General features: G+C 45.0%; 1 protein-coding gene across 49 annotated transcripts in view; it reads right to left on the bottom strand.

The window, feature by feature from the left end:
- Positions 1–24,922, bottom strand: part of RIMS2 (regulating synaptic membrane exocytosis 2) — an 814,155-nt gene that overhangs the window by 21,353 nt on the left and 767,880 nt on the right. Inside the window, exon 1 of one of the 49 annotated variants that reach the window (XM_075582542.1) lies at positions 1,583–2,104. The exons of the other annotated variants lie outside the window; for them this stretch is intronic. Within the exon in view, the coding sequence (XP_075438657.1) occupies positions 1,583–1,724 (142 nt within the window). The 5' untranslated portion in view covers positions 1,725–2,104. Of the gene's footprint in view, positions 1–1,582; positions 2,105–24,922 lie in introns of those variants that run through there. 49 annotated transcript variants of the gene reach the window in all.

Here is a 24,922-nt window from a genome sequence, read left to right on the forward strand (position 1 = left end):
GCGACCCAGAAAATAACCCCTGTTTAAATGTAAAGATGCAACAGATGTTGTTGCATCCGTTAACACAATGCAATGCGTTAACGCTACCACAAGAAATATTGCGTCTCCACTGAAAAACACTGGTAACGAATACAATATTTGTCACGTCATCTCTACTGTACAGCAGCATTCTTCCCGTGCATCAAAAGAAAGTGCTACTATTGTACTTCAATGGCACCACAAACACAGGGTTTAAGGATATCCCTGCTTCAGCACAGATGGCTCAAACAGTGGCTCAGTCAAAGACTGACCAGTGCTGAAGCAGGGATATCTTGAAAACCTGACCCGTTAGGGGGTCTTGAGGACTGGAGTTGAGAACCCCTGATCTAGTTTCCTACAGTAGGGGTGCTATACTCTAATCCTCAACCCCCCAACCCAACAAGTCAGGATTTCAGGATATCCTAGCTTCAGCACCGGTGGATCAGAGGGTCAGTCGATGACAGCCTGTGCTGAAGCAGGGATATCCTGAAAACCTGACCTGTTAAGAGGGTCTTGAGGACTGGAGTTTCGCACCCCTGGAGTAAAATTCAGAGCGCTTTCAATGCCTTTTTACCAATGTAAGCAGTACTTAGTACACCTAGCACACATGAATCAAAGTGCCACAGTCCAGCAGATTGCAGAGTACCACTACTTTGTAGTTTACCAAATTAGACCCCCACCTCCATTTAATTAAAATACATATTTCTATCCAAACCCCTCTCTCATTGTGTGAAACAGAATTATGGGATAAACTTCAATACGAGCTCCAGAGATGCCGCCATTCTCAGCAATAGGAGTTGGCACGTTTAAATGTCGGCACAGTACCACTACTTTAAAATATAAATGTAAGTCGCTATTAAGCAACAGCAATATGTTGACCCCATTTCTAAATATTTATGATACATTTATCTGATGAAAACAAAAAGAATTAAAGCCTTTCAATATAAATCCCATACATAGATAATATATGACATGGCAGTGGTAATGCCAGCATCTCCAAATCTGCCAAGACTGATGCTGCATTTTAATAGAAGATGCAGCGATCTTCTGCTACAGATAATGTTAATTATCCCTTATATTGGAATCTCCATCACAAAGGGCTCTGTGTATAAAGGCAAAAGTGGGGCAAAGAAAATGCACAAGGGGCATCACACACACACACACACACACACACACACACACACACACACACACACACACACACACACACACACACACCTATTGTTTTGCCCCAAACTTGCCCTGGCACCAGGACCCCAAATTACAATTTTGCTGAGCCTCACACCAGGGATGCCGGATCCCAACCCTTTACGTTGCAATTCACTGCTCTGGCAGCAAAGGGGTTAAATACGCATAAAGTACTCTGAACAAGAGTTTTCAATTAAAAAAAAAAAAAAGAAGGATTTCTGCCCCATATGCAACCTACCAAAAAAATAACACAACAACAAGGATTTCTGCCCCATGTGTAATAAAAGTAATGCCTTTTCTATGCAGTTATATAGGGGATTGCTTGCTGAGAACAGAAGCCCCTTTCCATCCCTCCCCGCTGGCAGCTCCCTCTCACCTCCCTCCTCCTCCTCCTGCAGCGAGTTGATGCACGGGAAGTACACTGCCAGCGCCTCGAAGGATGCGGACAGGCTGCTCCGGCTGTGCGAGCGCTGCATGCGGGGGCCCCCGCCGCGCTGCAGCGGCCGCTCCCTGCCCATCTTGCTCGGCCCCCTGTACAGGATGCGAGGCGTGGTGGCGGTCTCTGGGGATGCTCAGAGGGACTGTCCTGGGAGCGGGTCCTTCCCCAGCCCCGTGCAAGTGACACTGAATCCAGCAAACAGCCCGGCTGCCCAGTGCAGGTCTCTTCTGATTATTTCCTCTGTGCCGTGTGGGTGCAGGGTTCGTGTGATGTCCCCTTTGCCTTGATCTGTTTGGGTGCCTTGCACGATGCTGCACCCTTGCTGTGCCTCTTCTTCCGCCAGCCTACACGTGCTTTACCTGTCCCGCCCTGTGCAGCCCTCTGCTGGCTGGTGTCTGGCAGGCTGTGCTAGAGCGCAGCTTGTCTCTCTCTCCCCAGCCTGGCTGGCACCAATGAGCTCTCAGCAGAGACGCTGCAAAACTGCCAGCCCTCCACTAACCAGGCAGCCAGCCCTCCACTAACCAGGCAGCCAGCCCTCCACTAACCAAGCTGCCAGCCCTCCACTAACCAGGCAGCCAGCCCTCCACTAACCAGGCAGCCAGCCCTCCACTAACCAGGCAGCCTGCCCTCCACTAACCAAGCTGCCAGCCCTCCACTAACCAGGCAGCCAGCCAGCCCTCCACTAACCAGGCAGCCTGCCCTCCACTAACCAAGCTGCCAGCCCTCCACTAACCAGGCAGCCAGCCCTCCATTAACCAAGCTGCCAGCCCTCCACTAACCAAGCAGGCAGCCCTCCACTAACCAAGCTGCCAGCCCTCCACTAACCAGGCAGCCAGCCCTCCACTAACCAGGCAGCCAGCCCTCCACTAACCAAGCTGCCAGCCCTCCACTAACCAAGCAGCCAGCCCTCCACTAACCAGGCAGCCTGCCCTCCACTAACCAAGCAGCCAGCCCTCCACTAACCAAGCAGCCAGCCCTCCACTAACCAAGCAGCCAGCCCTCCACTAACCAAGCAGCCAGCCCGCCACTAACCAAGCAGCCAGCCCGCCACTAACCAAGCAGCCAGCCCGCCACTAACCAAGCAGCCAGCCCTCCACTAACCAAACTGCCAGCCCTCCACTAACCAAACTGCCAGCCCTCCACTAACCAAGCAGCCAGCCCTCCACTAACCAAGCAGCCAGCCCTCCACTAACCAGACAGCCAGCCCTCCACTAACCAAGCAGCCAGCCCTCCACTAACCAAACCGCCAGCCCTTCACTAACCAAACCGCCAGCCCTCCACTAACCAAGCAGCCAGCCCTCCACTAACCAAGCAGCCAGCCCTCCACTAACCAAGCAGCCAGCCCTCCACTAACCAAGCTGCCAGCCCTCCACTAACCAAGCTGCCAGCCCACCACTAACCAAGCAGCCAGCCCTCCATTAACCAAGCAGCCAGCCCTCCACTAACCAAGCAGCCAGCCCTCCACTAACCAAGCAGCCAGCCCTCCACTAACCAAGCAGCCAGCCCTCCACTAATCAAACCGCCAGCCCTCCACTAACCAAGCAGCCAGCCCTCCACTAACCAAACTGCCAGCCCTCCACTAACCAAGCAGCCAGCCCTCCACTAACCAAGCAGCCAGCCCTCCACTAACCAAGCAGCCAGCCCTCCACTAACCAAGCAGCCAGCCCTCCACTAACCAAGCAGCCAGCCCTCCACTAATCAAACCGCCAGCCCTCCACTAACCAAGCAGCCAGCCCTCCACTAACCAAACTGCCAGCCCTCCACTAACCAAGCAGCCAGCCCTCCACTAACCAAGCAGCCAGCCCTCCACTAACCAAGCAGCCAACCCTCCACTAACCAAGCAGCCAGCCCTCCACTAACCAAGCAGCCAGCCCTCCACTAACCAGGCAGCCAGCCCTCCACTAACCAAGCAGCCAGCCCTCCACTAACCAAACCGCCAGCCCTTCACTAACCAAACCGCCAGCCCTCCACTAACCAAGCAGCCAGCCCTCCACTAACCAAGCAGCCAGCCCTCCACTAACCAAGCAGCCAGCCCTCCACTAACCAAGCTGCCAGCCCTCCACTAACCAAGCTGCCAGCCCACCACTAACCAAGCAGCCAGCCCTCCATTAACCAAGCAGCCAGCCCTCCACTAACCAAGCAGCCAGCCCGCCACTAACCAAGCAGCCAGCCCGCCACTAACCAAGCAGCCAGCCCTCCACTAACCAAACTGCCAGCCCTCCACTAACCAAACTGCCAGCCCTCCACTAACCAAGCAGCCAGCCCTCCACTAACCAAGCAGCCAGCCCTCCACTAACCAAGCAGCCAGCCCTCCACTAACCAAGCAGCCAGCCCTCCACTAATCAAACCGCCAGCCCTCCACTAACCAAGCAGCCAGCCCTCCACTAACCAAACTGCCAGCCCTCCACTAACCAAGCAGCCAGCCCTCCACTAACCAAGCAGCCAGCCCTCCACTAACCAAGCAGCCAGCCCTCCACTAACCAAGCAGCCAGCCCTCCACTAATCAAACCGCCAGCCCTCCACTAACCAAGCAGCCAGCCCTCCACTAACCAAACTGCCAGCCCTCCACTAACCAAGCAGCCAGCCCTCCACTAACCAAGCAGCCAGCCCTCCACTAACCAAGCAGCCAACCCTCCACTAACCAAGCAGCCAGCCCTCCACTAACCAAGCAGCCAGCCCTCCACTAACCAGGCAGCCAGCCCTCCACTAACCAAGCAGCCAGCCCTCCACTAACCAAACCGCCAGCCCTTCACTAACCAAACCGCCAGCCCTCCACTAACCAAGCAGCCAGCCCTCCACTAACCAAGCAGCCAGCCCTCCACTAACCAAGCAGCCAGCCCTCCACTAACCAAGCTGCCAGCCCTCCACTAACCAAGCTGCCAGCCCACCACTAACCAAGCAGCCAGCCCTCCATTAACCAAGCAGCCAGCCCTCCACTAACCAAGCAGCCAGCCCTCCACTAACCAAGCAGCCAGCCCTCCACTAACCAAGCAGCCAGCCCTCCACTAATCAAACCGCCAGCCCTCCACTAACCAAGCAGCCAGCCCTCCACTAACCAAACTGCCAGCCCTCCACTAACCAAGCAGCCAGCCCTCCACTAACCAAGCAGCCAGCCCTCCACTAACCAAGCAGCCAGCCCTCCACTAACCAAGCAGCCAACCCTCCACTAACCAAGCAGCCAGCCCTCCACAAACCAAGAAGCCAGCCCTCCACTAATCAAACCGCCTCTCTGCAAGGTGAGTTCCTGTTGGTCCTTGGCTATTACAGCACATTTCAATCTGCCTGGCAATGAGATGCTGAAGCCTTTTCCAGTAACAGCACTAATGCTCAGCTTCCTTATCAGACACAGGGACGTGTCAGACACATGTAAAAGGACCTCACCAGGAGCACAGGAACAACTTGTTTTGATGGGGGTGCTGTACATACAAAATCAGTAACTTACATACATAATCATCATGGGGGGAGGGGGGGAGGGGGGGGGGAATGCAGCACCCCTAGTACCAACACCTATGAACATGGTGTACAAAAACATGAGCAGGCAAACATTGATGAGAGACTATTGTTTGCTATGTTATCCACTGGAAAAGTTGCAAGTCAGGTAAAAAGGTTGCCTTGTGCAGATGCAGCTACACTCACTGTCCCCAGCACCGCGGTCAGAAGGAAAAGCCTGTGGACAGTGTCTGCAGTGATTTAGCTGCAGGAGGTCACTGCTTCTGAATGTTTTCCACCGCAGTGATAATACTCCAGTGCCGGGACCACGCGGTCACAAACTATAGTCTTGCTACATCTCTACGGTTTACCACATGCCTAAAAACACCCTAAGGCCTCGGACATGGTAGCATTGACAGCGCTCAGCAGCATGAGCATGAGCGTCAGCGAGCGCGCTTGTGTGCCGGGATGGGAGGCGGGGCTAGCACGCCATATCACGGCGCTGACGTCACGGACAGCCATTGGCTTTTGGCAGTCACGTGACCGTCCCTCCGCATCCCTCAGCGGGAAAACTTACATTTCCCTGTCGGCTGCAATTCCACATGCCTCCGCACGCCTGCGGAAGCGCCGTCTAAAGCCGCGCTGATAGGGATAATGTTTCCCCTCAGCACGGCTCAGCGCGCCTCAGCACGGTCTTTTTGACCATGGCCCTGGCCTAATTCAAAGGAGCAATATAATTTTGTGGCTTATGTAGCTAAGTCCCCTACCCTGCTCCGGGGCGGGGAACTGGCTAGCTGCTAGGCGGGACCCCGCACGATCGGGGAGACGCTCCCGTGCTCCGGGACAGGCGGTGGCCATCTTTGGAGCTAGTGCTCATGCGCGAGACTTGGCGCATGCGCAGAATGAGAAGAGTGTGGCGGCCATCTTGGAGGTGGCGCCCCCGGGCATATTGCGCCGGACATGACAAATACAGCGTTCATCTTGGAGGTGGTGCCACAAGTAGAATGCGCTTGCGCTTAGAGCGAGGAACCAGAAAGGAGGAGGAGGATATCCTCTGGGGCAGGAGCCAGCGTGCTCAGTTGGACGGAGGGCAGCAAGAGGGTAGGTAGTGTCCAGGAAGCTTCCCTGGACTAGGCCTAGTCTTGCCCCTTAGGCCGCAGTTTTGCCCTGAGTCACCCTAGCTGAGTATTGTAGAGAAGGCCCCAGATAGGAACGCTTCCCCATTAGTACATAGAGGTACTGTTGCACCGGTGACCGGATGGCCACGCGGTGTATTGTGGTCTGGGCACAGGGCCACAGAGACATCTGTGAGCAACAGGTACAGCAGCACACGTAATCGCCTGCGTAGTTCTCTTAGTCATAGGGAAAGGGGGCTACACTTAATATTAAGTATATTCTACACCTCCTTGTGAATAAAAATAGGCAAGTGTCTTCCCAGCCTCAGTTTCACAGATGATCAAAGTCACAAGTCATGTTGAGTAGATATAGATACATCTATTGGAGAAAAAGAACCCAGTCTTATAGCACTCATTCACAACAAAGTGTATAGTGATAAATTTAAAATACTTTATTAATAACTATGAATAAAAAATAGGGTGTTAAAACGTAATTAAATACTGTATAGAACAGCACGTGACTGTATCCTTTAGTGACCCACCCTAGTATAGGTGGGTGGATATGGTATGATCCCTGATTGGTACTAGAGATCAGATGCTATGAATTATAGCCTCCTAAAATATAGGAACGGATCCAAAGAGAGCCCACCGGATTGACTATCTCTAATAGAGTGTATCTAGACGTATAGTGCACTCTAAAAAGATATACTCATATTGAAATGGCATGTACTGGGCTTGGTTAGACCTATAGATATCCCCCCCCCCCCCCTTAATTGGAGATTGCACTGGTTTCTGTGTAGATTCACCAGCACTATAAGAACTAAATCTCTATTGGGGATAAAAATTGCTTGTTCTCTTAGGTGCACATGATTGCATCCTGGTTACTCTGGATGTGGAGGGATTGTACTCCAGCATCAGACATGACCAGGGAATCAGGGCAGTCAACCATTTTCTCAGCACACGTAGTCAACACCATCTTAAGCACAACAGTTTCACATTGGAATTATTACAATTTGTTCTCGGGAGAAACTATTTCTGGTTCAACAAAACCATGTATCACCAGGTACAGGGCACAGCGATGGGCACGAAATGTGCCCCTACATATGCAAACCTGTATCTGGGATGGTGGGAATCAGAAGTGGTTTTCTCTGAGGAACTGGAACACCTAACAACCTTTGTGGAAGTATGGCTGCGCTTCATTGATGACGTGCTGATAGTGTGGCGGGGGACTGAGGCTTTGTTAAAACAATTTATTGAAGTTCTCAATACAAATGACCTCAACCTCCGTTTGACTCTTGAGTACAGCCCAAAACAAATTTGTTTCCTTGACCTATTAATCACAAAGGATGACAATGGCAATCTGGAAACAACTATATACCGCAATAAAGACAGCCACCAACAGCATACTCCTAGCGAGTAGCCATCACCCAAAATCACTGATTAAGGGAATACCGGTGGGGCAATTTCTTCGTTTAAGGAGAAATTGCAGTAAGGACGAAGACTTCGAGGAAAAGGCAAGGGACATGAAGGACAGATTTACCGCGAGGGGATATAGTCAAAAAACTATAAAAAGAGCATATAAATGGGCAAAGCAAAAAGCAAGATCAGAACTGGTCATGGATAAGAGACCACAGCCAGAGCAAAGAACAGTTAGGTTCATTGGCACCTTCAATAAGCAATGGAAGGTGGCAAGGGAAATCCTAAAAAAACACTGGCACATCCTCAGGGCGGACGAAGATTTAAGTGACTCCATACCATCTTTTCCAGCAATGGTCAGTAGACGGGCTAAAAATCTGAGAGATCATCTGGTCCATAGCCACTACAATGTGGCAATACCAAGGGCTACATGGTTACCACCCCGCTTGAATGGAACCTATCATTGCCAAAGATGTAAGGCCTGCCAGTATATGACAGTATCAAAAACATTCAGCAACTATAACAACAAGAAACATTATACGATACGCAAATTCATCAATTGCAATACATCAGGAGTTATCTATATGGGAACATGCAAATGTGGGAAAAAGTACGTGGGGAAGACCCGTCGTCCCCTTAAGACACGGATACTGGAGCATGTGGGCTCAATCCGAAACAAACTGGATACTCCAGTGGCTACCCATGCAAATAGGTGTCAACCGGGAGACCCAAAAGCTATCACCTTTATGGGGATAGACCAATTTTCTCCAGGAATTAGACGTGGGGACTGGGACAATGAATTGTTGAAAATTGAATCAAGGTGGATCTATACCTTGGGAACATTGAACCCACGGGTTTAAATGAGGGCTTTGTTTTCAGCCCCTTTATATGAATGCAATAAACCACCACTACCCCCCAGAAGGGATATAAGTATGGAAAAAACTCCCATATATACAGTAATACATCTAATGTAATATATGTTTCACATTAGAGCAGCCGCTCATACCTACATCCATGAATATACAATATGATTAAAATCAAGTACAAACAAAATGATGAAAAAATGACCAAGTGTGTTTTAATATTTTCACTTTATTTAAATTAATTATTTTCTTTCACATGTCACAATCAAATTGATGGACCACAGTGTATTCTAATAGGTATATTTCAAAACCTAAGATATGCCTTATCACTACTAGTGACTAACCATCACATATTTCAATGAATATTAAATTTGACATAACACAGTACCCCATAGCCTATGTGAGCAATCAAGACATGAAAGCATCACATATACAAATATCACCAAAGCCACAGTTATTCAGTCCATGATACTCTTGCATCTAATCTGATACATTTGCAGCAGTTCAAGGACACATTGAATCAGGCAATGAGGCTGTTACATGTGTGCATACCATGATAAGTGCACTCCTAGAAGTGGGATATTATATCAGCCATGCACCAGTAATGAAGGGGTTAAGTGAATTAACAGCCAATTTCCACGTTGACTATATAAACCCACCTCACACGCAGGGACCTCCCCCTATGTGCCCTGAAGAAGCGTTTTATTACGTGAAACGCGCGCGTCGGCAATTCCTCCCTGCACACGCGGGAAGTTTGTTTATTCAAACAGTACAGCCTCTGGATATTGATCCGCGTCAATGCATTTAGGCTTCCCCCGATGTGCATGCTCTTTCATCTAGGGATCGCGCTATACATTACTATTGCGGGACCCTCCATGCTCATAGGAGTCACTGCACAACTCACCTGATAGACAGGCAGATCCTCGAACACATCGGCACTGATATAATCAGGATCAGTGCTGATGTAGGGGACACTGCGATCATCAGCTAGACCGGCTCCCCACTTCACACTCTGTGCACACGATTGCTCTAACTCCTAGTGAGGGGGGATGGGGTGATTCTGGGGCTCTGGCCTCACTTTATTATTAATCCCCTGTGTACCCCACCTCAGTACTAGCCGTTGGTGCAGGCAAGTACCTGTATTTAAATTTTGCTGAGTAGCTTCTCAGCTGTCTATGTGCCTACATTAACCCATACAGTCAGCGCTACTATTACAATACCCACGCTACACTGTGGAGGTTGCTCATACACTAGCCCCCACCTATTGTGCTCTATCTGACCCTGTTATGATAAGGGTGATTACTCCTGAGTGCAAAGTAGTTTTGTGTGGCAGCTTAGCATATATTGTGCTTAGACTGTTAGGGGTACTGCACAAACATTAGAGTACAGCAGATATCACCATCACCCCACTTTCAGTATTAGAGGTGTTTTGGTGATTTTCTATAGCTGCCTTAAGCTCATTAACAACACACTATCGATCTCAGTTCTTGCCTAATAGTCTGCACCTAAGAGAACAAGCAATTTTTATCCCCAATAGAGATTTAGTTCTTATAGTGCTGGTGAATCTACACAGAAACCAGTGCAATCTCCAATTAAGGGGGGGGGGGGGATATCTATAGGTCTAACCAAGCGCAGTACATGCCATTTCACTATGAGTGTATCTTTTTAGAGTGCACTATACGTCTAGATACACTCTATTAGAGATAGTCAATACGGTGGGCTCTCTTTGGCTCCGTTCCTATATTTTAGGAGGCTATAATTCATAGCATCTGATCTCAAGTACCAATCAGGGATCTTACCATATCCACCCACCTATACTAGGGTGGGTCACTAAAGGATACAGTCACGTGCTGTTCTATACAGTATTTAATTACGTTTTAACACCCTATTTTTTATTCATAGTTATTAATAAAGTATTTTAAATTTATCACTATACACTTTGTTGTGAATGAGTGCTATAAGACTGGGTTCTTTTTCTCCAATAGATACTATCACGTCTCCATCCAGTCAGCACCTCACAGGTTAATTTACAGCAGTGCGGGTTTTCTTTACGTGTAGTAGATATAGATACATCAATGTATTCATGTATTTTGCTCCAGTTACTCTGCACTTGCATGTGGAAGCAAATTGGGCTGCAATTTTTGGAGCAAAAAATGAGTTAAGGAGAAGTTACAGTACATCCAATTCAATGTGTCCTTTTCTCTCTGTCTAGAAACTGGCCCCTCTGGCAACTTAGAGGTTAAGGTTCCTGTAATGTGCGGTAACACAAAAGTATACGATCTGCTGATGTACGCACCCCCTGTACCAAAACAGCATTAAGCGGACTTTAGTATGCCTTGTTTGTTAAGTCATCCACTACAAACAGGGCAAGTTAGAGGAAGCAGTATGAGGAAAAGCACATTATTAATGATTAATAAAGGAGCCTATAGGGCTAAACCTGATGTGCACAAGTTTAATAGGGTGATGCAGATGGGTAACAGTTTTATAGGGCTTAGTGAGAAGTTGATCCTTGAGACTTTGAACAAATTATATATATATCTACTTTATATATATATATATATATATATATATATATATATATAATACTGAGTTAAGTTATGGTGAGTAAAAAAAGTGATATATATATATATATATATATATATATATATATTGAAAAGAAATATCAGCGCTACAGTGCTCACTTGAATGCCAGGTGGAAAATATATATGTGAATGTGATCAATTATGGTAGCTGATTGCTAGAGTGAGGATGAGCTAAATATCAACGAAATTAATACAAGATGTGATTTATAAACAACAATGCACTAATACCAAATATAAATCAAGGGATTCTAGTAAAATATTAAAATAGCTGTAATCAAGGTCTTTATTGCAATCAGTAAGTAGTGTGATTGATTGCCAACTCAAATTGGATGAAGGAAGCATAGCAGCTTTCAAAAGGAACCAAGTTCCAGGGAAATCTAAAATGCAAAAGAAAGCACATGCTCCCTAATATAAATCAAGGGTATATTTTAAGATGATGGTAAGAACAGACTTTCAAACAAAGTACTGGTTTGAAAATGTAACGGTGTATAGTTACCACTTGGACTCACTGCAAAACAAAATAATATGGTGCAGGAAAATGAAGTCCACAACCTCTTTGGTACTCTCCAAATGTATACAGGGATCACTTGGAGGACGATACAAGAGGGTTAGAGGCCGCTTTATAAACCCATCACAAGGCGGGGATCAATCACCGAGAATGTTTCGGTCTGGCGATGCTGTTGGAATCTCTGCACCGACAGAATTGCAATGGACTGCAGACAGCTCCTTACCCCGCACCCAGCGTTATCTGGTAGGAAATGGCTGTCACGGATTCGAAGAGGTCTCCTCTTTAATCCAGTAGATGGATCTCATCAAGCATGTCCGTCCCTAGTATTATACGCAACGGAGAGAGTGTTCTAACCCTTCTAGCGGGAAAAGCTGAATACCACAGCCCAAGGATCGTCCAATGCTCTGAGGAGACCTCTTGGAACCAGCGATATCTATTTCCTACCAGATATCCATACTGAGCCACAGATTGTGCCACCTGTGCTGAAGCAGGGATATCCAGAAAACCTGACCTGTTGGTGTCCCTTTAGGACTGGAGTTAGATTCTGGCCTAGATTCACTAAATTTCCATATAGCTGCTTTCAAATGTAAAGTTATCGAGAAATAGGATTCAGGTGATTTTGTTTGGGAATTACCGCCGTGTTCACTAGCAATTATTTATTCATTAATGGGTAGCAATAGTCATCTAATCTGCATACACAAAAATTGCATTACCGTGGCGTTACAGTGCTAGCGATCATACAAATAAGCGATAGCTCATGTAAATCAGCGTTAATTATACAATTCTAGAGGGCTGGGACTATCAACCTATATAAAAACTATAGAATCATTTGCCAAGCCTTGTAATGCAGACCCTGTAATAGGGCTTTTGCCCTTGTATGTACAGTAGCTGAATCGCTATTTCAGGGGCTGTAATGCCTTACAAAGGGCTTGATGAAACTGAATTCTTAACGGAAATGTACGATTTTGCTAAATATATTAAGCAATGCTTTTTTTGAAATGTACTGAAAATATGTTAAAAAAAAAAGTGAAATACTTTTAAACACACACACATCTCTAGGTTGAAAATATCAAACTTTTCTACCTTTGGGTTTACAGTATGTAACAAGATTGTTTACAAAACCCTGTCGTAAAAATAAAATGTTTTAACCCCTTTGATTCCTGAGGCTACCAATGCATTGCAAAGGATTACTTTGGGCACCAAAGGGGTTAACATACAACATAAACACCCTACAGATAAAACACAAAAAGTACATCTAAGTGTAGATATTATACCTTACAAAGTGGGCTTACAAAACTAGCAGGTACTTGGGTTACTATGGGGTCAATATATTAATATGTTCTATAATGTTATTATTATGCATTTTTATTACACATTTTATGTTGATTGGTCTTATTTTATATATATATATATATATATATATATATATATATATATATATATATACACAGACACACACACATATTATATATATACACACATATATATATATATGTATATATATACAATATATATATATATATAATATATATATATATATATATATATATATTATATATATACCCATTTATAGCTATATAAAATAAGCCTAACGCCAGCCTAGGCAAGGCGATAAAAATCTGCAATATTTTTTGCAGCACTCTCCTGCATATATATATATATATATATATATATATATACACAGACACACACACACACACACACACACACACACACACACACACACACACACACACACACACACACACACACACACACACACACATATTATATATATATACCCATTTATAGCTATATAAAATAAGCCTAACGCCAGCCTAGGCAAGGCGATAAAAATCTGCAATATTTTTTGCAGCACTCTCCTGCCCCTTGCACGTGGTCCTGCTACGAGTATGATCACAAACCTTTCATACATCAGCCCTAGATTTCTTGCAATTTCAGTTGGTTTCCTTCAGCTGCTTGTCATTTAAAAGATTTGGCGCTAAGAGTCATGGGGCTCTATGCATCAAATTACAAATTTCGACGCAGATACTACATTCCCCCCCGCCCTTATGTTAACCTCTTATTTTTATATGTAAAGCTTGTGACAATGTATGATTCTTACCTAAGCTACCAATCATTTGCTGCTCCTGTTATAAATTTATCAAAGTCCTGATTGTGTGCCTAACATAATGGTCGCTTTTCAGTTTCACTCAATCCTTCAGTCAGTGTAACTTAGTAGCTACAATTTATCCTTATATTACAAATGCAACATTATTGTTCCAGTTTACAGCTGAAACTGCTGAGAACATTGGCAACTAAGTATCACAAACAGGAAAGTGTTGCAAAGATCTTGCACTGCTGGGGAGGTGTACTAATAGCTGCTATAGAAATCAAAGAAAGCTTTAAAACGCATAAATCTCTACCCACCTTTAAGACCCACCTTAAGACACATTTGCTTAAATAAGCATGAGTCGCAGCTTGGCTAATACTATACACATGATACATAAAGCTTGGCCCCTGCAGACACACTTATCAGAATGCCCACCCACTGTCACTGTACGTTCTTCCTACCTACCAATTAGATTGTAAGCTCCTCGGAGCAGGGACTCCTCTTCCTAAATTTTACTTTTATGTCTGAATCACTTCTTCCCTTTATGTGTTATTTGTATTACTTGTTATTTGTATGATTGTTACGTGTATTACTGCTGGGAAGCGCTATGTACATTATACGCGCTATATAAATAAAGACATACATACATAAAAAATGACATTGAGAGTTGAATTAAAAAATAACTGATTTAAAAAACAACTCGTATGATTTCACGTTTTGCTGCTTTAATCTTGCTCGCGCCATTCTCGGGGACATCTGCGTCTGTCGGTGACAGGATGAGGGATTGATGGAACAGGTGGGGGGAGTTAGGGGTGTATTTATATTTGCAAATTAGCGCAGGTCTATGTATTAAGGAATGTGCGGCTCGAGTTACCTTTCATGACAGTTTTCTGCATCGGTTTTCTCCATCACCTTAAAGGTGACATCAGCTTCTTCTTTTTTTAGTGCAAAATACTAGTGCCGCATGCGCCAAATACGAAAACAGGAGAAATACACTTAATAAATGTGCGACGTATCAGACAGGGAAAAAAAGGCAATTTTTCAACGCATCTGCGTCAGCGCACACATTTTGTTTTTCTGCAGCTCCAATTCTTTGACATTTCAAACCGTCAGCTAATTAGAAAGCTAGGTGAATATTCACTTTAACGGTCAATGAAACAAATTTGCCCTGATATAAATCTGCTAGAAATTCTGGTGCAAAAACAGCTCATGATTTATAAAAGAAAAAACATTGGTTTCAGCCTGTTTCTCTCCTTCCACTACAATTTTCCAGACTTTTTAGCAAATAACTTGGGCACAATAAACCTCAACCGTTTTGGGAATCTTAATATATAAAATCGAAAGGTTGGTACTAGCTGCGGTGAATCTGATTGGTCCTCAGCCTCTGGCCAATCAGATTGGTGGCTCTATGACGTCACCCGGCTCTATGACGTCACCCAACTCTCTCTCTCTCTCTCCCTCTCCTTCTATCTCCCTCTCTCTCCCTCCCGGCGGGGGGACAGGCAGTGGGCAGGCAGCCTCCGGAAGGACCCCCTTCCTCCTGCAGCTGCCCCCGGTAAGATGGCGGCGCACAGCGGACAGGCGGGGGTGGTATTCAGTCAGGAGAGAGGGGGGGGGAGTTAGTCAGGAGAGGGGGGGAGTTAGTCAGGAGAGGGGGGGGAGTTAGTCAGGAGAGGGGGGGGAGTTAGTCAGGAGAGGGGGGGGAGTTAGTCAGGAGAGAGGAGGGGGAGAGAGTCAGGAGAGAGGAGGGGGAGAGAGGGAGTCAGGAGAGAGGTGGGGGGGAGAGGGAGTCAGGAGAGGTGAGAGGGAGTCAGGAGAGGTGGGGGGGAGAGGGAGTCAGGAGAGAGGGGGGGAGGGAGTCAGGAGAGAGCGGGGGAGGGAGTCAGGAGAGAGGGGGGGAGGGAGTCAGGAGAGAGGGGGGGAGGGAGTCAGGAGAGAGGGGGGGAGGGAGTCAGGAGAGAGGGGGGGAGGGAGTCAGGAGAGAGGGGGCGGAGGGAGTCAGGAGAGAGGGGGGGAGGGAGTCAGGAGAGAGGGGGGGAGGGAGTCAGGAGAGAGGGGGGGGAGGGAGTCAGGAGAGAGGGGGGGGGAGGGAGTCAGGAGAGAGGGGGGGAGGGAGTCAGGAGAGAGGGGGGGGAGGGAGTCAGGAGAGAGGGGGGGGGAGGGAGTCAGGAGAGAGGGGGGGGGAGGGAGTCAGGAGAGAGGGGGGGGAGGGAGTCAGGAGAGAGGGGGGGGAGGGAGTCAGGAGAGAGGGGGGGGAGGGAGTCAGGAGAGAGGGGGGGGGAGTCAGGAGAGAGGGGGGGGGAGTTAGTCAGGAGAGGGGGGGAGTTAGTCAGGAGAGGGGGGGGAGTTAGTCAGGAGAGGGGGGGGAGTTAGTCAGGAGAGGGGGGGGAGTTAGTCAGGAGAGAGGAGGGGGAGAGAGTCAGGAGAGAGGAGGGGGAGAGAGGGAGTCAGGAGAGAGGTGGGGGGGAGAGGGAGTCAGGAGAGAGGTGGGGGGGAGAGGGAGTCAGGAGAGAGGGGGGGAGGGAGTCAGGAGAGAGCGGGGGAGGGAGTCAGGAGAGAGGGGGGGAGGGAGTCAGGAGAGAGGGGGGACGGAGTCAGGAGAGAGGGGGGAGGGAGTCAGGAGAGAGGGGGGGAGGGAGTCAGGAGAGAGGGGGGGAGGGAGTCAGGAGAGAGGGGGGAGGGAGTCAGGAGAGAGGGGGGGGAGGGAGTCAGGAGAGAGGGGGGGGAGGGAGTCAGGAGAGAGGGGGGGGGGAGGGAGTCAGGAGAGAGGGGGGGGGAGGGAGTCAGGAGAGAGGGGGGGAGGGAGTCAGGAGAGAGGGGGGGAGGGAGTCAGGAGAGAGGGGGGGGATGGAGTCAGGAGAGAAGGGGGGGGAAGCCTGAACAGCTGTGAAGAGGGGGGGAAGGGAGTTGAGAGGGAGGACGGGGGAGGCAGAACATTACATCACGGGCAACGCCGGGTATATCAGCTAGTAGGAAATAAAAATATAGGTAAAGGCCCATATTTACTAAGTGGTGATAGCCATAAGTCACCGTACTGCTTAATGAATGTGGCCAAAAGTCAGTTTGTAGGTTTCTAGACAACTAAGGGGTAGATCCACAGAGCTTTATCCCTCTACAATTCAATTTGTCGTTTTGTTCTCCAATGCAACTACAACACACATCACTGCGAAATGCTCAAAGAACTAGATTGGTCATCACTAGAGTCTAGGCGCAAAGTTCACCTTTCCTGTCTCACCCTCAAATACTTTCTGGGCAAGCTACCCAGCTACCTGAACAAGCTCCTCACCCCTACCACATGCAGCACCTATCACCTGAGATCAGACTCCAAAAGACTATTCATGGTCCCAAGGCTCAACAAAGTATCCGGACGTTCCTCCTTCTCCTTCCGTGCACCCCAAAACTGGAACAACCTACCAGAGACTCTCATATCCACCACCAGCTTAAGTTCTTTCAAATCTAAGGCTGTCTCACACTTTAATCTGGTCTGTAACTGTTTCATACGCTCATAATATATATTTTCTTTAACTGTGCACGCAATGTCTTGTATATAATGTATACCCTGTTCATTTATGTAACTGTACTTGTAACCATGTATTATTTGTTTTACTCTGTGCCCAGGACATACTTGAAAACGAGAGGTAACTCTCAATGTATTACTTCCTGGTAAAATATTTTATAAATAAATAAATAAATAAATAAATTTATTAAATCTGGGCTACTAACTAAATCGGTAACGTCTGTTCGCTTCCCTGAGTTTAACAGTGAAATATATGCTAAACCAATGCCCGTCAATAATCTTAGCAAAGGCTTAATGCCATGTGAAGTTAGTACTGCCTTACGGTAGCTTCAAATGCCTTGGCGTTAAGTCTGTTTTACCTAAATGTGGCGTTACTCCCACTCGGATCCAGAATAGGTGTTCAATTAAAGTAAAACAAGAGAAGACAGGAGAGGAAAAGTACCCTGCCAATAACAATATGATAGGTATGATTTAAATAACACTTAGTGTTACACTTATCCAGATCCTGTAAATGACCTAACTAACATAACGTTAAATCCCTGTGTTATAATGGAGCTTTGTGGAAATGCGTTGTCAAAGGGAACACCTCCTTTGCATATCATTAGTACCAACGTAAATCATAACAATACAACAGCACATAACATATCGTTACTGAGGTTTGAAGATCCACGTCTTGTTAAGTCATTAACAGACTTCTGAGGAGCTACCCCTAAGGATATTAGGTAATGTAAACATGTGTGTACCAATAATCCCTGTCCTGCTACGTGGGCCAGCAATGCACTGCTCTGCGCTGCAATATGTTGCTGACCTCTCTTGCAGAAAATAGTGCTGTATTGTAATTCTTATTAAACTATACCATTGTACGTACTTACATTCAGATGCACATGACAGTAATGTTACTATTCTAACACACTGACATTTCTCCCACAGCTATAAAAAGCTCATTTTCCTCCCCTGCTAGTACAAGGAGTATTACTGCACTGAGGATTCATATGATTGAATAAAATCGGAATGCTTAAACCCTTTACATGCAATGCACCATGCTGTCGGACAGCCCAGAACGGGACAATTTAACATACAAGCAAAATACCTTAAGGTACACAATGCACTGTAAGCAAAAATAAACAGATTTTATATTTATTGAATAGAAACCAATGTTTCCATCCAAAAGGATTTTGCACATGCTGCTTGATATGAATCTTAACAATTGTGTCTGATCACTTATTTTAATGCAGCAATCCCACCAAATTAATCCATTGTTTTTTTTTTCCATCATTGAAACTACATTGAAACCAGGGCTTCTCGAGATTCCAGGGTGTAGTTACCAGGGTGACTTCCTGGGCACTGAAATAGCCACCAATTGAAAGCCGCAACCAATGAGATTTGACAGACATTTAGAATTCACAGAAAAAGAGACTTAACACAGTTTGCTACACTGGTAAGTAATCTCGGGAACTGCTGGCTCCAAGGAGATAAAAATGGGTTCAGCTCTGGAGGATGACCCGGTTACACTGCTGTAAACAAACTATGGACAAAAAAAAAAGCAGAGCAGGTGGGATTGCTACTTTAAGGGACTTAAATAATAATAATAATAATAATAATAATAATAATAATAATAGAAAACTTAAATAGTTGTGTTGGATATTACATCCATGAAAATATTCATTCCTAGTAAGAAGTGCCTGTGTCATTTCTTAAGTACAGTGCAGAAATGACAAATGACCTTGTAGTCATCAGATTGTGTTATGTAATATTTATCTTTGTTTCATGCATCGGCTACATTTAGAAATCCACTATTGGAATTCATTACCCATGGACACAGGGATGGCAGATACAATAGATAGCTTCAAAAAAAGATTGGACATCTTTTTAGAAAGGAAAGGTATACAGGGATATAACCAAATAAGTAAACATGCGAGAAATCGGATTTGGAGGAATTTAATTTCCCCCTTATTAGATATCATTGGATGATATTTCACTGGGGTTTTTGTTTGCTTTCGCCTGGACCAATATACTGTAAGTACAAATATAGGAGAAGTATTTGACGTCTAAATTTGGCACAGGGTGAACTTGATGGACATATGTATTTTTTCAACCTCATCTACCATGAAACTACTCTTCTGTGTATACAAACGAACAATTCATAGTTAACTTAAGAAATTTGTGGTCTGCTGTTGGCTTGTAGAACAAAGAACAATTACAGTCATTTTGTGAATAACAGGCAGCAGGAAAAAAGTATGACAACTGTTCAGAATGCACAATGCAGTTCTTACACGTAGAACAGAAAAAATGAAAGCCATCTAAGGACAACTTAGTATAATTTGGTTTTGTAACAAAAGGCTGCTCCTAAAATGATGTGTGAATTAGCAAACTTGACTTTGAGGATACTGTACATCTGTAATGATTTAAACTTTTATAGTGAAGTGCTTTTAGAATTGGAACAGTTACAGTACTCTCTAAATCAGTAGCTACAGTGTAAATATTAGACAACCAGAACCCCTGCCTAATATGGATTGATTGGCATGTCTTACTTCCTGGTATGAGCATTTTTACTTACAAATATAGGGATCATGTAACACATGATACGGTTCTGAAACTCTCTGAAGAGAACTTTCTGGAGGCACCCTATTGGTGTTTAAAGTAATTGAATCAGTTTGCACACTCACAATTCTTTTAGAAGATATTTATGTGATAATATTGTAAATTATAATGCTTTTAATACCTGTGGATTTTTGTCAGACATAGAAATGCGTTGACATGTACAAGATTATAGAAAAAACCTTTTGCAAAACTTTGGATTGTGAAAGATACGGTACATCAGTTATTACTCCCAGCTAACACATCATTTTGTGAATAGCTTTTGATGCATTTTCTTTGTACAAAGCAGGCCATATGTAATACTTTATGCTACTCCATGAGACACCTTCCATCTCTGTCAATTCACTTGAATATGGCCCAACAGCTTTTGTTATGGAAAACAAACATTGCTCAATTTATTTCTGATTGTCTAAATCATTGGTGGGCAACAGGCCCATCAACTGTGGTCCCCAATCGCTGCCTTCTTTGCCTGGTGGGCCCCAAAAGACCACTGTGCAGAGGAGGAGGAAGGGGGGGAGAGATAAGGGGTGTCATTGATGCTGTGGGTCAGAGCTACTCCCTCCATTCAAGCTCATTAATAATATCCCACTCCTCTCCTGTACTAACAATAGTTCTGAGTACTGTAAAGTAAGAGGAGTGGGTAGTATTAATTTGCACCTGCATCAAACATTTGTCCGACGGTGTGGGAAGGCGCTTCTACCATCGGCTGCCATGTCCCTGCTCCCCGTGCACCGGAGAGAGCATTACAGCCCTCACATTTCACCCCTCCATGTCTCCTTCCCCCGTCATGTCACATACTGTCCCCTGTATGTTACACAATGCTGTGCCTGTAATCAGTCCCCCCCACCATGTCACCCACTCCACCTTGTCATCCATTCTCCATGTTATGCATTCTGCCTATGTCACTCTTTCCTCCATATGTCACCCAATCTCCCGCCAACCTGCAATGTTTCTGCCCCCACGTCACCATTGGTACTCATGAACATAAAATAGCAGACTAAATAGTTTTGACACTCAACAAACCTTTAAATCACACTCACTAATTTTTTTTTTTTTTTTTTTAATGGGACGTCATTAGTAAATTCTCACATTTCCAAATTAATAATTCTAAATCAACAGCTACGGCCATAAATTTACCTACCCATACAACAAAGGTTTTATAGATATTGAATTCAAATTGTGCTTTTACCACTTTAAATACCTTGGAAGCAATATAGTTCCTTTTTATAAAAAAAAAAAATAAGGAACAAATTCATTATCAGTGCGTCAACAAACCTCTGTGGCAGTTCATAACATGCAGCAACAGATCACTGCTCTCAGAATAAATCCATGGGTTCTCTTCTCAGCTTGCTTGGTGATATGACTATACTGTATAATCACGCCCCCTCAGGCACATGCTGTGATTGCAAGAGTTCTACGACCGTACATCAACCGGGTGAACCAGTCTCTTGATGGTGTAGACCCTGTTACCACAGCTGGTCTTGGGGTGAATTTTGTAGTCTTTGAATATATTTAAAGAAGGAATAAATTGCAGTGTGGCTGCAAGCCAGCAATGCTGAAGTACTCACGAGATCCCGGTCTGTAGGAATTCTGTCAGCGTGCTCCAGCCGTGTAGAAAATGAAGAACAAACGAGACATGGCAGTGCACCGCCATTTTTTCTGGTTAGTTCCTTTTTATGACTTTACATAAAGCAAACTTCGCAGTTTTGTTTTTCAAGAAAATGTAGATAATCTATGTGACTAGAGGGATTTGGGGAAGTTTTGTTGGTACTGCACCGACACACTTTATTCGAGCAAATACCCAGTATGTACCTGGCAGATACCTGGAATGCGCCGCTCCTCACCTCTGACAAGCCCCGTTGCATTTGCCTTCCCAGCCTGGGTTCATGCCTGGCTGATGGGCGGCTGATCTGTTAAATGATAATGATTAGGATTTAATAGGCTGCAATGCTTCGCGTGTCTACCAGATGGCATAAATTCATGAATTGTAATGCAGTATATATATATATATATACTGTGCAGTATTGCAGCCAGCGGGAATAAAATGCTTCAATCCCTGCTTGGAAAATAACTCAATGCACTCGGGCAGAAAACAGTCACAAACCTCAATACACCCGGGTATACCCGAATTCGTGGGACTAGCCAAGCTCGAATAAAGTGTGTCGCCAGTGTACCTCATGCCAAAAAAACTTCATAAAATGTTGTGGCCAACAAGAATCAATTTCTTACATCTGGTGGTCATGCCCCAAGTTTATTCTGGAATATAATTCTTTGTTTAATTCATCATATGGTCGACATATATATTCCCAAAGACCCTTGGTATAGCTTACTGGGCAAACCTCTCTCAGGCGTCAATACATTTGTAAACAAATTGCTTACCCACAACTTTCCAGCAGGGAAATGCCTAATAGCAAGCAACTGGAAGAAACAACACCCCGTTACCCTATCAAATTTAAAGTAATATTTGGGAAGTCACTGTGCTAGAGAAGATTACGACCTATTAACAATGTGTTAAAATATGGAGTCACTGGTTTTATTACATGGGCTCATAGCTCTCTCGTAGTAACCCTTGAAATACGATGCCTCTCCTCTCTGAAGATGTTATTTTTATTGCCATGCTCTTTCGTGCTGTGTCACAGGTTTTTGCCCCCCCCCCCTTTAAAAATAAAAAGTAGCAAGTACTAATATTATGTTCCCTCTCTCTTTACTCATTTCTTGATTAGTTTCTGTCACCCGGTTTTAAATGTATACAATACCTACAGTACTTGATTGGTGTACCTTTTAGCAACATCTTGTAAACGCCTACTTCATGCCCTTGCATTGTACTGTATGGCTACATTCTCTTCTGTACATAAACTAAAAAATAAATAAAATGACATTTTGTCAATAACAGAATACACCAGAACACATTGGGTGAATTGTAGGATTACATTTGTAATGAGTGAGGCTTGGTGATTCAGTAAGAGTTTTCCTTGCTAAAGAGGTTAAAAGGGAGTGGTTAGCAGTATCTCTTTAGATTACATAGTACCTATATTTGCTTTATATTGTTGACTCTATAGTATTCCTCAACTACAACATACAATAACTAGATGCCTCGTATGACATACGAAACATGACATTCATGGCTTAGTAAATATTTCCCTTCACAGACCATTCAAGTGACTGTTGGGTGTCATCCAGCCCGGACCTGAATGGCAGTTTTCACCAATCGCGGTGTGTGATTGACCGCTTCATACAATACTGAACAGCTCCCTCAGTGTCAAAACACAGTGTTTGGCTTCATATATAGCTCTGTTATTTTTGAACAGTCTTACAAGTTTTTTACAGTGCGTCATGTATCACACTGCAATGTTATGAATTGTCATTTTCTGCCACTTGCCAAATTCTTAATTCATGTCAGCTGATAAATGTGCTTCATTTATGTTTCTGTCCTGACATTCTTCAAGACATATTTTTAGAAAAAGGCTCACTAGAAAAGAATGACACCTGGAAAGATGCATTGAGCAATGTGATTCGTGTTTAGCTGGAGTTGAGTACATTTCAGATAACCCGTTGGTACACAATGTGGGTAAGATTTCTGAACTGAAAGAACGAGTCACAATGTTTTAGCAACTTAAATATAAAATAATAAAAGATATACCTTTAGAATAGAATAACAATAGAATAACAATACTACAGTGCGTACTGTAAACAATTACTATTTCCAGTGTATCAATGGCACAAGTAATTAGCATCTTAAGGGATTACTTACAAAGTTACTATGTGTTTTACACCCCTTTAGTAGTGAAGGTGTATTGTTTATCACTGGCCCTACTTATGTATTTGTAGGCTAAGTCCATGAAGAATGGGAAGGCCCCCAGTGGAAGATGAAATTACAACTGCAATGTTGAAAGAAGCTGAGGAAGAAGTAAAGAAATTCTTTGCGGAACTCTTTACATGCTAATTGAAGAACAGGAACATTTCAGAATAATGAAGATAAAACGACCCACTTATTAGCACATTTACATGTCTCAGGCCCCGCGCGGCTGGAAAACCAACTGCTGAAATCCGATGATGGTTTCCATCAGTGGTCTCCAAACTTTTCAGTACGAGGGACACATCGTATATTCTACACATATTCGCTGGCCAAAGCAAAAAAATCTATTTATAATTTTTATATATATATTTATTTTATAAATGAATGAATAAGTTTTATTTGGATCTTTTGGGGGTAATCAGCATGATATGATTCAGAACAAAAGAGAAATGTGACAATAACAAAGAAAGGATGCTGTGCTTACACTGGGAAATTATATATAATGAGCAAAAATATATTTTTGAAATTAGGTGGGGTGCCTGATGTGGCCCCCGGGCTGTAGTATGGAGACCCCTGGTTTACATACCAGCGTGCCGTCTGGAGCTGCAGGGCGGCAGTCTCCTGAAGAGATTTGCAAAATTGTTTTTTTGACGCGCCGGCTGTGTCATGTGAGAGGTTCAGTGAATGAGGGCGAACCGCTCACGGCCACGCCTCCACCACGCCTCCTCTGCTCTCCCCGATATAATCAAGATGTTCCTCGGCGGCAGCGCACAGTGACGTCACAGGATAGCGCTTCCGCCCTGCAGCTCTTGGTAGAATCGAGGCCTCAGACAGGTTCACAAAGCTGCCGATCCCCACAGTCTCTCACTGCAGGCAGTGATTCTGGGTAATGACATGCAAATGAGCACTCGCAGTGAAGCAATGACATACCTGTAGTTATCCTCATCCACAAGAGTAGAGACAAAATACCTTACGTACTGTTAGTTACAAGATTATTTTTTTATGATCCTAATCAGCTACAACAGACCCTGGACATTGCCCAGACTGGAGAATAAGCAGGATTTCTCAGTGCATACAATACAATGAACCGCATTGAAGTTGTACAAGAAGTGATTTCCCAAAGTAATAAATACGATCTGCCACTCCGCTTACTGTAGGCGAGAAAGCACTGGATTCTGTCTACTCCTCAGTAGCACAGGAAGAGAGAAATATATCCTCTTGTAGGGGTGCATTCCACAATAAATAAGGAGGTAATGGTATTGAAGTGATACACTTCGTCACATAGACCAGGGGAGCACAATCTTTTCCCCCTGCGCCCCCCTGCCGGATGTCCCCCTCTCCATGCGCTCACCCCCCATCTT

The sequence above is a fragment of the Ascaphus truei genome, chromosome 2 (genome assembly GCF_040206685.1).
Source record: "Ascaphus truei isolate aAscTru1 chromosome 2, aAscTru1.hap1, whole genome shotgun sequence".
Taxonomy (NCBI): Eukaryota; Metazoa; Chordata; class Amphibia; order Anura; family Ascaphidae; genus Ascaphus; species Ascaphus truei.